Source organism: Chiloscyllium punctatum, chromosome 8 (assembly GCF_047496795.1).
Source record: "Chiloscyllium punctatum isolate Juve2018m chromosome 8, sChiPun1.3, whole genome shotgun sequence".
In the NCBI taxonomy this organism is placed as follows: domain Eukaryota; kingdom Metazoa; phylum Chordata; class Chondrichthyes; order Orectolobiformes; family Hemiscylliidae; genus Chiloscyllium; species Chiloscyllium punctatum.
Genome location: NC_092746.1, coordinates 79126706 through 79138949, shown reverse-complemented (window position 1 = coordinate 79138949; position 12244 = coordinate 79126706). Strand labels below are relative to the sequence as shown.

General features: G+C 39.9%; 1 protein-coding gene across 1 annotated transcript in view; it reads left to right on the top strand.

Annotated features, from left to right (window-relative positions):
• cubn (cubilin (intrinsic factor-cobalamin receptor)) overlaps window positions 1–12244 on the top strand; it is a 295475-nt gene that overhangs the window by 121121 nt on the left and 162110 nt on the right. The window contains exons 25-26 of the mRNA XM_072574987.1: window positions 5576–5757; window positions 10743–10917. Coding sequence (XP_072431088.1) covers window positions 5576–5757; window positions 10743–10917 — 357 coding nt within the window. The remainder of the gene's footprint in view (window positions 1–5575; window positions 5758–10742; window positions 10918–12244) is intronic.

Below are 12244 nucleotides of genomic sequence, written 5' to 3'. Positions count from 1 at the left end.
CTATCATGAGGGACTGCACTGCATAAGATTTGGATAACATATGCTGACTGAAAAAGCTACCCAACCTTAGTACCATAGGATTTTCCTGAAGTAGCCCAGTAATTGAGACTTTCTCCTTAATAGTGAAAGGATTTAAAATAAAGAAGTACTTGTTGTATCATCCAAAGATACCAAGCACACAATCATATGGATGTGAAGATATTTATTTAGCAACAGAAATATTCAAGGACTGAAAATAACCAGGTCCACATGTATTTTGGACTGACCAGAGGCTGCTTGATTTATGACTAACTGAAAGCTACACAATACATGGAAATTCAAAGCTAGCTCATTCATCCTGGAAGTAAGTTTCATCAGATATTTTCTGGCTACTTTACTTAACTCTCTCATGGTCTCTTCATGTCCCTCTTGGTCAAAATTTGGATTCTCATCTTCATCTTCAGAGGATTGCTGTTGGTTCTCCATTTCCTCTGCAAACAGATGATCCCCGGTTTGTTCAGCTCCAGTTGTAAAGGGCACAGTGTGTCACACTGATGCAGCAACCTCCTTTTTGTGCTATTCAGCAAGGTCACACTGCAACTGTCCAGACATCGAAACCTCATTTTAAGGAGGCAGAAGTCTGTTTCACTGTGGCTCTGGCGGAGGTGTGGGCAGCATTGTATCTTCATTTTGCATCAATCTGCGGGATACTTAAAAGTATCATCAGACATTTGGACGGAGTAGGCCTGGTATCCCAGCAGCCATCCCTGTGTGGCCCAAAGATCTGAAGAGGAGCAGAAACGTGTGAATTCTCCATTATGTGTGCATAATCTGTGCACATCTCCAAAATAATGGTCACAGATAAGTTGAGCATCGATGGTGTGGAAGCCTGTTCTGCTGGTGAACTCTACAGGTTGATGGTAAGTCACTCTCAGAGCCATATGGATACAGGGGGTCTATAGTAGAAAGGACATACAAGAGCCAGTGAAGATGAAGAATTCCACTTCCTGGGCGGCTTGACTCTCTTCCTAATGGGGGAAAGATATGATTCTAAGGAAGAGTCATATCAGACTTGAAACATTCACTCTGTTTCTCTCTCTGCAGATGGCTGCCAGGTGTGTGAGCTGATAATCTGTGGGGAATCTCAGAAACAGTTCAGGATATGAGTAACAGTTCTCCATAACCTAAACGTTAATCACAATGAAGAACTGTGTTATTCCCTGAGAGCGTGGCAAGGAGGCCAGTGTCATGATAAAGATCTCTGAGTTAAATAAATTTATCCAGATGTGTTTTGCAGAACTAGAGTGGTAATACAATATTGGGAGAATGAAATTCTGAGAATGTTAGCAGCAAATAACCTGGACTAATTTGATTGAAGTGCAAATAGGTTACTGCTTCACCGGAAAGGAGTGGTTTTGCTCCTTTACTACCACTCTCCTTATTGTTGAGGGCTCCAATGTGAAATGATTTAATCAAGTTGCTCTGTTTTTATTTTACTATTTTCAGACTTAAGTGTTCAATGTGTTTCCAACGTCTGCCCCAAAAATACCCCTTGCATAATCCTGGCATCTGAACAATCAGCATTTGTGAGACTTAGAGTCATAGAGATGTACAGCACGGAAACAAACCCTTTGGTCCAACTCATCCATGCCGACCAGATATCCTAAGCTAATCTAGTCCCATTTGCCAGCATTTGGCCCATATCCCTCCAAACCCTTTATGTTCAAGAAATCCTGCCAAGATTAGAGTCAGTGGGAATCAGGGGAAAGCTCTGAGCTGGTTAGAGTCACACCCTGCACAAAATAAGATGGTTGGGCTTGTTGAAAGCCAATCATCTCAACTCCAGGATATATCTGTAGGAGTTTCTTAGTGTAGTTTCATAGAGCCAACTATCTTCAGCTGCTTTATTAATGACCTTCACTCCTTCATAAGGAAGTTCACTAATGATTGCATAATATTCAACACCATTCCTAAATTACTGAAACAGTTCAGGCCCAAAAGAACAAAGACCTGGACAATCTCTACGTTTCTTAAGTAGCATCTTCCAAACCCATGATCAAGACAATCTAGGAGAACAAGAACAGCAGACACATAGGACAACCACCTCTTGCAAGTTCCCCTCCAAACCATTCACCATCCTGACTTGGAAATGTTGTTGCTTCTTCGTGGTCACTAGGTCAAAATCCTGAAACTTCCACCCTAACAGTATTGTGGGTGTACCTACACCAAATGGACTGCAGCAGTTCAATAAGACAACTCACCACCACCTTCTCAACAGTACCAAGGGATAGGCAGTAAATGCTGGGTAGCCAGTGATGCCAACACCCAATGAATAATAATAAAAATAAAAGCCCCACTTTGACCTTTCATGGTTTAGGTTGTTTCAGCTAATGGTGCAAAGCTTTCGTGACGTGTTTTTGAAAAAAAAAGTCAGTTTGAGGACATTAGTTTGAAGCCACAGCAATCCATCATACTAAGCAGCTTGAGAAATCTGACCATCTGTGAAGCCAAGCCTATTTAATAGACATTTGTGCTGACAATTCTCCTCTCAAAAACATTTGTAATCAACTTCTCTGAACTTGGATCTCATCTTGTAATGCATTGGAATGTTATTATACCAGAAACATACATGAGAGAGAGAGAGGTGTGAGATTTGTGATCAGCTATGGCTATCTTGGCCTTGAACACTTTGTTTAACTTATTTATACTTACAAAAGGCAGGGGAAGAAGTCTATTTTTCATCACACTTTAGAAACTGAGTATCATGGAGACTTTATTAGATTAGATTAGATTAGATTACTTACAGTGTGGAAACAGGCCCTTCGGCCCAACAAGTCCACACCGATCCGCCGAAGCGCAACCCACCCATACCCCTACATCTACCCCTTACCTAACACTAGGGGCAATTTAGCATGGCCAATTCACCTGACCTGCACATCTTTGGACTGTGGGAGGAAACCGGAGCACCCGGAGGAAACCCACGCAGACACGGGGAGACTTAGTGTAAGACTGTAAGAAACAGGAACAAGAGTAGGCCATTTGGCTCCTTGAGCCTCTCTGCTTTTCAATAGGGTTGTGGCTGATCTGACATTCCTCATGTACACTGTCTTGCCCTTTCCCTATAACTCTTGTTTGCTATATTAAACAAGAATCAATCTATCTCAGCTTTAAACAGAAACAAGTATTCTGCCTGCACAGCTCTCTGTGGCATGCAGTTCCAAAGATTCTCAGTTCTCTGAGAGAAGAAATTCCCCTTCAGCTCAGTCTTAAATTGCACCTCCCCCCCTTCTGACACTATGTCATCTGGTTCAAGACTTTCCCACGGGGTGAAGCATCCTTTCAGCATTTACCCTGTCAGGCCCTGTAAGAATCTTACACATTTCAATGTGATCATCTCTTATTCTTCTAAACTCCAATGAGTAGAGTTCCAACCTGTTTGGCCTTTGCTCATAAGGCGGTGCCTCTGGGGATCATCCTAGTGAACCTTCCCTGAACTGCCTCCAATGGAATAATATTTTTCCTTAAATAAGGCGACGAAAACTGCTCACACTACCCTGGAATAATGTTGTGAAAATTGAAAGGACTCAGAAAAGATTGATAAGGATGATGGAGGGTTTGAGCTACAGGATAGGCTGGGACTGTTTTTGGAGACTGAGAAGTGACCTTATCAAGGTTTACAAAGTTATGAGGGGTATGGATCAGCTAAGTAGACAAGGTCTTTTCCCTGGGGTTGAGGGTGTTCAGAACGAGAGGGCATAAGTTTAGTGTGAGAGAGGAAACATTTAAAAGGAACCTAAAGGGTAATTTTTTCATGTGGAGGGTGGTGTGTCTATGGAATGAGCTGACAGAGGAAGTGGGCACGCTGGTACAATTTAAAAGGCATCTAGATGGGTACATGAATAAGAAGATTTAGAGGGATATGTGCCAAATGCTGGCAAATAGGACTAGATTAAGTTAGGATATCTGGTCGGCGTGGATGAGTTGGGCTGAAGGGTCTGTATTCATGCTGTACATCTCTATGACTCTTTGACTAGATGTAGTCACACTACAAGTTTGCATTATTGCAGTAAGGGTTCCCTACGCTTTTCTTTCATTTCATTTTCTTTCTTTGTTTAGACTCAGAAAATCTATTAAGCACTCTGATCAACTTGGCCACTGCCAAAATCACCCATGCAGCTAATCAAATATTTGCATACAAAGCCTGTTATGTGCAATTTAGACCAACAAAGGTGAAAGGGCGATGGGTAATAGGAAAGTGACTGACTCAAAATGGATTTGAAGAGGGAAATAAAGCACTATATCCTCCATGTTGCCCACCTCTTTCTAAAAGCGTTCAGATCACTGATGGGCACGGCATGCTCCCTCTCCAAGAATACCCAGGCACAAATGTAACCACTGAAGAGGAGTCAGCAGATATGCCCCCCTCCACAGCTATCTGCCTGGGCCTACTTATAAACAGCCTGGCCAAGCCCAGGAGCAGATCCATGAGGGGACCCTCCGATGCCAATGTTTCATTAGCCTTCCTGATTACCTGCTGCACCTATATGTTGGCTTTCTGTGATTCATGTACAAGTATTCTCAGGTCCCTTTATGTTGCAGCTTTCTGCAGTTTTTCTCCATTTATATCATTTAAATTGTAAAATGAACAACTTCACATTTTGCCATAGTATACTCTATTTGCCAATTTTTTTGCCCAATTACATAATCTGTCAATATATCTCTGTAAACTGTGTGTATCCCTCTCATGACTTGCCTTTCTCCTATTTGAGTGAGGATATCTTTTACGTGGTAGTATGAAAAACTGGGTGCCTGCATGTATATATTTGTCTGTGTGCACATACATTGTGATATGAATCAACATGTACCTAATTCTTTGGGCTAAATTACTGCCCAGATAGACATAGAGGTGGGAAGGTGCTTACCTTCACACCATTGGCCAGGATCTAACTGACTGGTACCATCCTGCCCCAGGCAGATCTAGACTTTGAGATTGTCTCTATCTGACTTGCTGGGACAGGGTATCCTGTGGTACAGTTTCCCTCCACAGTGGTACCCTGGCTGATGGATCATTTTCTCAAGATAGAATTTTTTTATAGTTGTTCAGAGTGCGCCTCAATATGGTGGCACATTACTTGCACCTCCTTCGTGAGCTTACGCAACCACTGTCATTAACTGGAATACAAACTCCTCCTCTGGACCAGTTGAGGCAATATCACTGCAGAATGACTGGGCCCTGCACAATACAGAGTCACGACTCCCATTTCACCCCAACATTGTGATCCTGATACAAAATGTGAAATCCTCCCTTTGGTCAATGTGAATAGTCTTGTTAGGATGTCTATGCATTCATGTGTTATTTTCCATTGCCCATTAGTATTCTGAACATGACACTTCGACTGACCATATCTACCCTTGGCGAGCATTTACATCTCCTCCATAGATTTGTGACTCCTAGTTTAAGACCCCTGCAACTGGAAAAATAGAGTCTGTTTGAATTCAACACTAATTTTAAATGGCCCTTGCTGTTTCAAGTTCCGTGCCTGTGTGGTTACACTGCTATCAGCTTTGATTTTATTGCATTTCTTTCTTTGTTCAGGATGTGGTGAAGAACTGTTTGGGTCAAAAGGCAGATTCAGCAGTCCCGGCTATCCAGACAGGTATCCACATAATCAGGAATGTATTTGGGTCATTCACGGAGATCCTGGCAGCAGTATTGAGCTCACCATCCATGAGTTTGATGTGGAAAATCACCAGACTTGCAGTTTCGATGTACTGGAGGTACGAACTCTAAATACAAGCAATTTATTTTCAGGAATTCAATTTCTTCCATTTCCTTTAAAGTGATTGTTGGAAATATGAATGTTAGCATTCCTTTAATCAATTAGAGTTTCTGTTTTTACTTGCAGTTTGAGTAAAATTTATAGGTCAAAATTAATTTGATTTAGGATCCATACAGGCCCCAGATGTGGTCTCATCATTACACTGTATATCTGAAGTATAACCTCCATACTTCTGTATTCAATTCTCCTCTCAATAAATAACATTTTATTAGCTCTCCTAATTACTTGCTGTCCTTTTATAATTTACGCACAAGGACACATTTTGAATCTCAAAGCTCTGCAATCTCTCATCATTCAGATGATATGCCATTTTTCTATTCTTGAAGCAAAACTGGACAATTGCATATTTTCCTACATTATACTCAATTTTCCAGATATTTGCCAATCACTAAACCTATCCAAATCCTTTCGTAGCCTTCTTATGTCCACTTTACAACTTACTTTCTGACCTATTTTTGTGTGATCAGCAAATTGTGCAACTATAACTTAATTCTCTTCGTGCAAGTTATTTACATAAATTGCAAAAGGTTGAAGCTTCAGCGCAGATAATATTGCACACCATTCATTACGCCTTGCTAACTAGAAAATGAACCAATTATACCAAGTTCCTGTTTCCTGTTAGCCAGTCAATCTTCTATTATTGCAATTTGTCACCAATTACACTGCGAGCTTTTATTTTCCACAATAACCTTTGATGTGACATTTTATCAAATGCCTTTTGGACATCTGAGCTGAGCATATTTATTGCTCCCCTTTTATTCACAGCATATTACTTTCTCAATTAATTCTAATAAATTAGTTCAACATCATTTCCTTTTCACAAAACCACGTCTGTTATGCTTTGTTACTTTTGTTCTCCAAGGTGACCTGCGATAAATGACTTTAATAATAGTGACTAACATTTTCCCTAAGACAAATGCTAATGGACTGACCTGTTGATTCGTGTTTTCTGTCTCCCTACCTTTTCAAATAAAGGAGTTCCATTCACAATTTTCCAAATTAATGGAACCTTCTCCGATAATAGTTCATTTTAGAAAAAGCATGAGAAAGAAAACTAAGCATGATAAGAATGATTTTCTAATGGTTCTTTGGAGAAAATGATGATGATAGAAGTAAGTTGAAATGTCCCCCTATAGTAGTGTTGACTGCTTTTGATTCTGTCTACAGTGATTCAGTCCATCAGCCCAAACCAACAGCGTGATTTTTCACAGTGTTGATCTATTTAGACCTCTCTGTCCCAACTGGAAAAGCACATGGCCAAAAAATAAAAGTCAGAACAACACCAGCTACTGTCATAAGATAATCTTTTCAAGCACCACATGAATCAACATGTTGCAGGGTCTCTTACAGCAAATATAAAGAGACCATGCATTGTTTTGATTATTCTACTTGCTAATGGAGTGTGTCATCTTGTGGCAGCCAATATATCAAATGATATGTGGTACATTACACATTGAATTTCAAAATTTCATATTTATTCGAAATGCAGGGTTTACCTTGACCCAGGGAAGATGTGGCCATTTGTTCTCTAAGAATAAACAAATTTATAATTTAAAACAAAAACTGAGAGAAGGTGGGTCTTTGATTTTTCATTGCAGGGAATTGAATTCAAGTGCATTGTACACTAATGGGACAATGGCTTTGCCTTACATTAGCTGTATTAAATGGATGTGAAATAAATTTACTTTTTAGTCTGGTTCCTAATGTCAGAATTTAGCTCCAGTTACTCACCACTCAACCAAGTTACAACGTTGTATGTGAGGAATGAAAAAAAAATGCAGTTTTGTGAGGGGTTATTAATCTGGGAGTAGAATTAAGAGAAAAAAGCATCTAATCACTCTACAGTATTTATAATTGGAAAACTTGGATATGGGGTGAAAGTAAGATATTCATATCCTTAGTTGGTGAATATCACTGGGGCATAGGAGGTTCACAGGTGACCCCTGACAGAAATTTATAAAATAATGAGGGGTATGGATGGAGTTAATGGTAGTTGTCTTTTCCCTAGGATGGGGGATTTCAAGACTAGGTGACACATTTTAAGGTGAGAGAAGAGACATTTTTTATTAAAATGGTCAAATGTTTTACAAGAATAGTGATACACATGTGGAATTAACTTCCGGAAGGAATGGTGGATGTGGGGACAATTACAATGCCTAAAAATCATTTGGATAGATACGTGAATAGGAAAGGTTTGGAGGGATATGGGCCAGGTGGGACTAGTTTAGTTTTGGATTCATTCACCTGGACTGGTTGGACCGAAGGGTCTGTTTCTGTGCTGTATGATTCTATTACTCAATCAGCATCTCTGTGAGATGTATCTGTATTCATCAGATTGGTAGAATATTCCCTTGTTAGTTAGTAATACGGTTTCAAAACAAATTCACATCTCTGAGTTTGGATAAAGTGTTAAATCGATGGTTCTCATTTAAGGGGTTCTTTATCCTTTTTGTAAACCAAATGAACAAAATAACACAAAACAAACCAATCTGATAATAAACTACACTTGTATAGTACTTCAGTTGTATCTAAAGTTGATAAGATCATTTCTCAAGAATGAAAAGTGGTTGGTTTGATATCACTAAATGTTTAGAAAGAAACTGAATCTAGGTGCTCTGTGCAATGTGTGCAATATGTGCATGAAAGAGACAATGGCAGCCTGTAGGCAGAACAAGGGAGACATTAGGGGGAATGATGTTGGCTCTAAAATGGTACAAAACATACCTCCAAGTTCAACAAATTCTGATGAAGTATTTTATCGAAAAGGTTAAACATTCACTCCCGTGGGATGCAGTTGGCTCTAAAATGCGACAAAACATACCTCCAAGTTCAACAAATTTTAATGAAGTATTTTATCGAAAAGGTTAAACTTGCATTCCCTAACATGCAGTTCCAACATTGCATGTTTTTATTTGAGATTTACAACATGTTAGTTTTTGCCTTTGTTTTTCAAATTTGCTGCCTGACTTCCGTTTACGCTTCCACCGAATGTTTCCAAAGCAAGTGGCTTGTTGTGATTTGTGTTTCATGGTTTTACTGTAGTTACTCTTCAGTTCTTTATATTTCCCTCATGGGCACATAGCTTTATTTTTACTCAAAGTATATTTCCACCATCGTTTGCCAGGTTTATAAACTAGGCTAAGGATTGCTCAGAAGTTTGGAATGCTGACTTTAACATTAAAATCAATGGAACTAATAAAGCAGAAAGAAGTAGAAGCCAAGCTAAATCCGCAGGCATTATGCAGATGTCCTTGGGTCTGAGCTTTAAATACACCCATTCATTTAGACACAGAATCTCTTCATTTTGCTGCTATGAGTGGATGCCCATGCAGATTATCAGGCCAGTAACAAGGTCACCTAGAAATAGTAGGAAATGGTGTTCATGATACAAAACCTTGTTCTATCTAATTTATTTAATTGCAAGTGGAATGACAAAACACGTTTATTTTGAAATTGGAAATTACGTTTATTATTCATCTTCTTCCACAATGACCAAGACTATTTTGCTTAAATAACAGTTACATAATAGTTACCTCGGTCACAGAGAATTTTCTTTTGAGGAAGTTGCTAAAAAGGTCGATAATGCCAGAGCAATAGACATTGTTTACTTGGATTTTAGTAAAGCCTTTGACAAGGTTCTGCATGGTTGACTAATTAGTAAAGTTGGTCACATGGGACTCAGGGTGAGCTTGCCAATTGGATACATAATTGGCTTAATTGCAGGAGACAGAGAGTGTTGGGGAGGGTTTTTTTTGGATTGGAGACCTGTCATCAGCAGTATGCCACTGGGATTGGTCTGCATCCACACTTGTTTGTCATTTATATAAAAGATTTGGATGAGAATATAGAAGGCATAGTTAGTAAGTTTGCAGATGACACCAAAATTAGTCGCATAGTAGACAGTGAAGAAGGTTTTCTTAGATTTCCAAGGGATCTTGATCAAATGGGTCAATGGGCTGAAAAATGGCAGGTGCAGTTCAATCTGGATAAATGTGAGGTATTGCATTTTGGTACAACAAACAGGGGTGGGACTTATACAATTAATGGTAGAGCCTTGGGTAGTGTTATAATGACCAGGAGAAAGTAAGGATTGCAGATTGCTGGAGATCAAAGTCAAAAAATGAGGTGCTGGAAAAGCACAGCAGGTCAGGCAGCATTCGAGGAGCTGCCTGATCTGCTGTGCTTTTCCAGAGCCACGTTTTTTTGTCCTTGGGTAGTGTTGTAGAGCAGAGGGACCTAGGGATTCAAGTATATAATTCATTAAAGTTTCTCTCACATATAGACAGGTTGGTTAAAAAGGCATTTAGCATGCCTGCCTTAATTGCTCAGTCCTTTGAGTATAGGAGTTGGGAAGTCATCGGTGAGACTGCTTCTGGAGTACTGTGTCCTGTTCTGGTTGTCCAGTTATAGAAAGGATATTATTAAGCTGGAGGGGACCCAGAAGAAATGTACCAGGATGTTGCTGGGTATGTAAGGTTTGAGTTATAAAGAAAGGGTAGATAGGCTGGGACTTTTGTCACTAGAGGGTAGGAGGTGGAGAGGTGACCTTATAGATGGTCATAAAATTATGAGGGGTATAGATAAGATTAATAGTATTTGTCTTTTCCCTAGGATGGGGGAATTCAAGACTTGGGTGCACATTTTTTAGGTTGACGGGAGAGAGATTTATAAAAAGGCGTGAGGAACAAATTGTTTACACAGAAGGTAGTTCGCCCACGGAATGAACTTCCTGTGGAAATGGGTACAATTACAATCTCTAAAAGACATTTGGATAGATACTTGAATAAGAAAGATGTGGAGGTATGTAGCCTGTTCGCTTAGTTTAGGATTATGTTCAGCATGGACTGGCTGGACTGAAGGGTCAATTTTCATTTTGTATGACTCTATGATTCTATGACCTTGTGTATCCTTTATGTTATTCAGGTATATGGTGGTCCAGACATTACCTCTGTACGGTTAGCCCAACTGTGTGGAACCCGCCCACCAAACAACCCACTAGTGGTCTCCAGCACTGGAAACTATATCACTGTTCGATTTAAGACAAATTCAAATGGCAATGCAAAAGGTTTCAATGCCACCTGGCAACAGAAAGCAGGAGGTGAGTCAGAATAAGAGGCCTGTTTTAAGACCATTTGTAAATTTGGAACTGCTTATAGTAATACTTATTACTTCTGTTTGTTTGCAGTAACTCATAAACTGTTTAAACTCTGACTGTGTCTCCTGAAATGTCCTCATTGATCATGCATAAAGTTCTGTGTATGCACATTTGGTGAAATTTCCTGTCAGTTAAAAAAAGCATGGTAAAGCCCTAATTAGCAAAACAAAAATGAATAAGTCAGACAGAATGATATCACTGGCAGTATTGGCAGGGGTACTGCACATGGGCATTTTGCATATGTGTACTGAGTATGTTTTTAGCATGTATGTGGACATTTGTCTTGTATTACAAATATGAGGTTGGTGTGATTATGACTTTGTTTGAGACCAATGGTATTAAATTGAACTATCAATCTTGGCCAGACTTGATCAAAACATGAGGCAGTTACAGGAAAATGTTGTAAAGAAAAGAGACTCAGCTCCAACTGACAAATTTGAGGATTTTGTCTTACTCTGGAGAGAGGCAGATAAGAATGACATTTGAGTTTTTATTTGATTAATTATTCTGGCCTTGATATTCCAATGGCCAGATGGTCATTACTGATGGGAGTTGAACATGGGGACCCTGAAGAATTCCTATTATAGAACACTGTGAAGGAATTGATCAGAAAATCAAATTTTCCTATCAGTTACTTCTCTAGATCTGGAACCCTCTGAAAGTCTCCATCCAGATTAGATATATCCAAGGGTTCTGATAAAGTTAAGTAAGTAGTTACTCAGAAAAAGCTAGACTATTAAATATATAATCTAGTTTCTAAGTATTGATTCAACTAACTCTGCACATACCTCATACACTCCAGCCTCTTTATACTCCCCAGATCCTGACCCAACCCGATCTGACACATCCCTCCCACCAGCCTCACACCAAATCTGATCCAATCCCTCTCCCCTGCCTGCTGGATTCAATCTGACAATGTCTCTCCACCACCAGGCCTGAAACCCTCGGGTCCAATACCCTTGACCCTGCTTTCCTGCTGGACCCAATTTCTTTCACCTACCCCATCCTACATTAAACACAACGTCACCTACATTGCCACCTTACACCCACTTCCCACTTGCCATCCTCTCTAATGGTACCCTACCTCATAAACAACTGGTACTCTGCTTACCTTGCATCCTATCCCCTACTCATCTGGCACCCCCACACTCCCAGCACCCCACCACTTCCTCAGTGGACATCCTATCCACCTGGCACTCTGTTTATTTGGCATCCTTCACTACTACCCATCTACATCCTAACATCACACTGGCCTTATGCATTTATGGTG